We start from the raw sequence: 2,043 nt of genomic DNA, 5'->3' as shown, positions 1-2,043 counted from the left end.
TGTTAGATCTGTAAAGGAATAAAGAGGTGGTATTTGGGTAGAGGCGAAGGGGGGTATAAATTTCTGCATGAAGATCCAGAAGCAGTGTAAAAAAATTTGGGCAATGGTAAGATATTTTCCTTTTCTAGACTGAAGTCAGGAAGGTGAATTAATGGCTTAGTGTGGTGAGGTGCACAGACAATAAACTCCTGTCAGGGAGGGGGATTCATATGTTAAGCAGTCAGTAACTGTGAGAATGATATTGACTCTAATATATAGAACATCTCATCTTTAATATTCCAGAGGTGGCAAAAACTAAGGGAAGACAGGGTAATCAGGAGAAAAATCAAAACCAATCCAGGATTATGACTAGGATAGGAAAGGAGTGGGTCAGAATAAAGGATTTACAGAATTGGGCATCTGTGGGCATGGAAGGGAATGAAGCTTGCATGAAAGGCATTTCGTTATCAGACAAGGACCGTGCCAAAGCAAAGGCTTCTCACCGTAGAGTGTTTACTGCATCCCATGCCTCAGGAAGGCTCTGGTCTTCAGAACTGCATCATCAGTACTTTTTTCAATGTAGGATTGCTCATCATCAGTGAAGTGTAATGAATACACACCAAGCCATAGATGACAGCTTCGCAGACCCAGAACCAGGATTTCTTATCAAATACGGTGCCAATAAAGGAGACGACTATAGTCAGAAAATAGGAGGTGAAGAAGATGAAGAAGGTAGCAAGAGACTTCAGAACAGTGGACTGAGCTTTCATGCTGGAGTCATTGGTGTTGAACTCTTTCATCTGCTCCCAGTGCCGGACAAGAGAGATGGTGAGTAAGATAATAGAAACCAGGAACACGAGGAAGGGAGCACCAAAACCAATCATTTTAAGAGGATTAGAAAAATATTGCTCAAACATTTTAAGTCTTATAATCAAAGAACTGTTTCTAGGTAAATGATCCAGGGTAATTAATTCAATCTGGATGTGATATTTAACAACCGAAGGGATGATTGACAAACAAGAAGCTATCAGAGTACCCAATATCAACCAGGGAACCAATTTCAAAATTTTCCACCTCAGCCAGTGAAAGAAGGGGTGGGTGAAGGAAGAGACCTTGACACAGTAGAAGACAGAGAGCAAACTGGTAAGCCAGAATGTCAAAAAGTTCATAAACTCCCAGATGACCGAAATCTTCCAAAATACAAGGGCAGGTCTGGAAATGGTGCCGAAGTTGTACAGCATTGATGCCCACTGTAGACAGAAATGCGAGATGCCCAGGCTAATGAGAATCATTTCCACTGGTGACAGTCTTTGAAAGTTCATCCACTCTCTGCACAGCGCTGCAACAGTTGTGCCACTTTGAATAAGTATTACCAAGGACTCAAGCACATACATGATGATGGAGAAGGTAGTGACTTGATTTGGGACCATGCTTCTGTTCTGAAGGATCTTCCTGGACAGTGACTCAGAAGTTCGGTACCAATTTCCAAATCCGCAACAAGTGTTTCTCACTCGTGTTCTCACTCTTTTGGTATAAGGGAACACCTCCTTATGGATGCAAATTCTCTAAAGTCTCTTTTGACCTAGTCATTTTCCTATCTACAGCATTTGTCTTGTTTTGCATGTTGGGTTGAATTTACATAGAGATGCATGAAAATATTATTTGGTTGTGGATTCTTGATCCTAAGAGGATTTGATTATGTTTATAAAGAGAAATCTATTACATACCCATGCTGTTTTTTCTCTTTTCCACTTTATCTGCTTTAGGTACTTTTGATTATCTTCTTTAAATGATGTCTTTAAAATTTGTGATTGTAAAACTTGAGCCGTAGAAAAGATGAATCCTTCATTGTGTATTGATGTCCTGGGTAATGTTTTCATTCGGCCAAAAGCCATATTAGTGGAATCCTCAGAGTCTCTGTCTTTGCAACACCTTCAACAGCTAGGGATAGGAATACTAACAACAACCTATGAGGAAAAGCAAAAAGGGTACCTGAAATATTTGCTTGGAAATCCCACCCATAATTACTAGAAGTTAGGGCTTTTCAGTATCCCCATCTGTTGA

General features: G+C 40.2%; 1 protein-coding gene across 1 annotated transcript; it reads right to left on the bottom strand.

The window, feature by feature from the left end:
• Window positions 1–527: 527 nt before the first annotated feature.
• Tas2r16 (taste 2 receptor member 16) lies at window positions 528–1,409 on the bottom strand. Its single transcript, XM_050145909.1, has one exon. It carries the CDS (start codon window positions 1,407–1,409, stop codon window positions 528–530), a length of 882 nt encoding a protein of 293 aa, XP_050001866.1.
• Between the last annotated feature and the right edge of the window lie 634 nt (window positions 1,410–2,043).

The sequence above is a fragment of the Alexandromys fortis genome, unplaced genomic scaffold, assembly GCF_014885135.2.
Source record: "Alexandromys fortis isolate MF-2015 unplaced genomic scaffold, M_Fortis_MF-2015_v1.1 scaffold_34, whole genome shotgun sequence".
In the NCBI taxonomy this organism is placed as follows: Eukaryota; Metazoa; Chordata; class Mammalia; order Rodentia; family Cricetidae; genus Alexandromys; species Alexandromys fortis.
This window is presented reverse-complemented; position numbering and strand designations above follow the sequence as displayed.

Excerpts from the sequence above, each read along its gene's own strand:
- Tas2r16 (XM_050145909.1), bottom strand. The coding sequence starts at position 1,409 with ATGGTCCCAAATCAAGTCACTACCTTCTCCATCATCATGTATGTGCTT.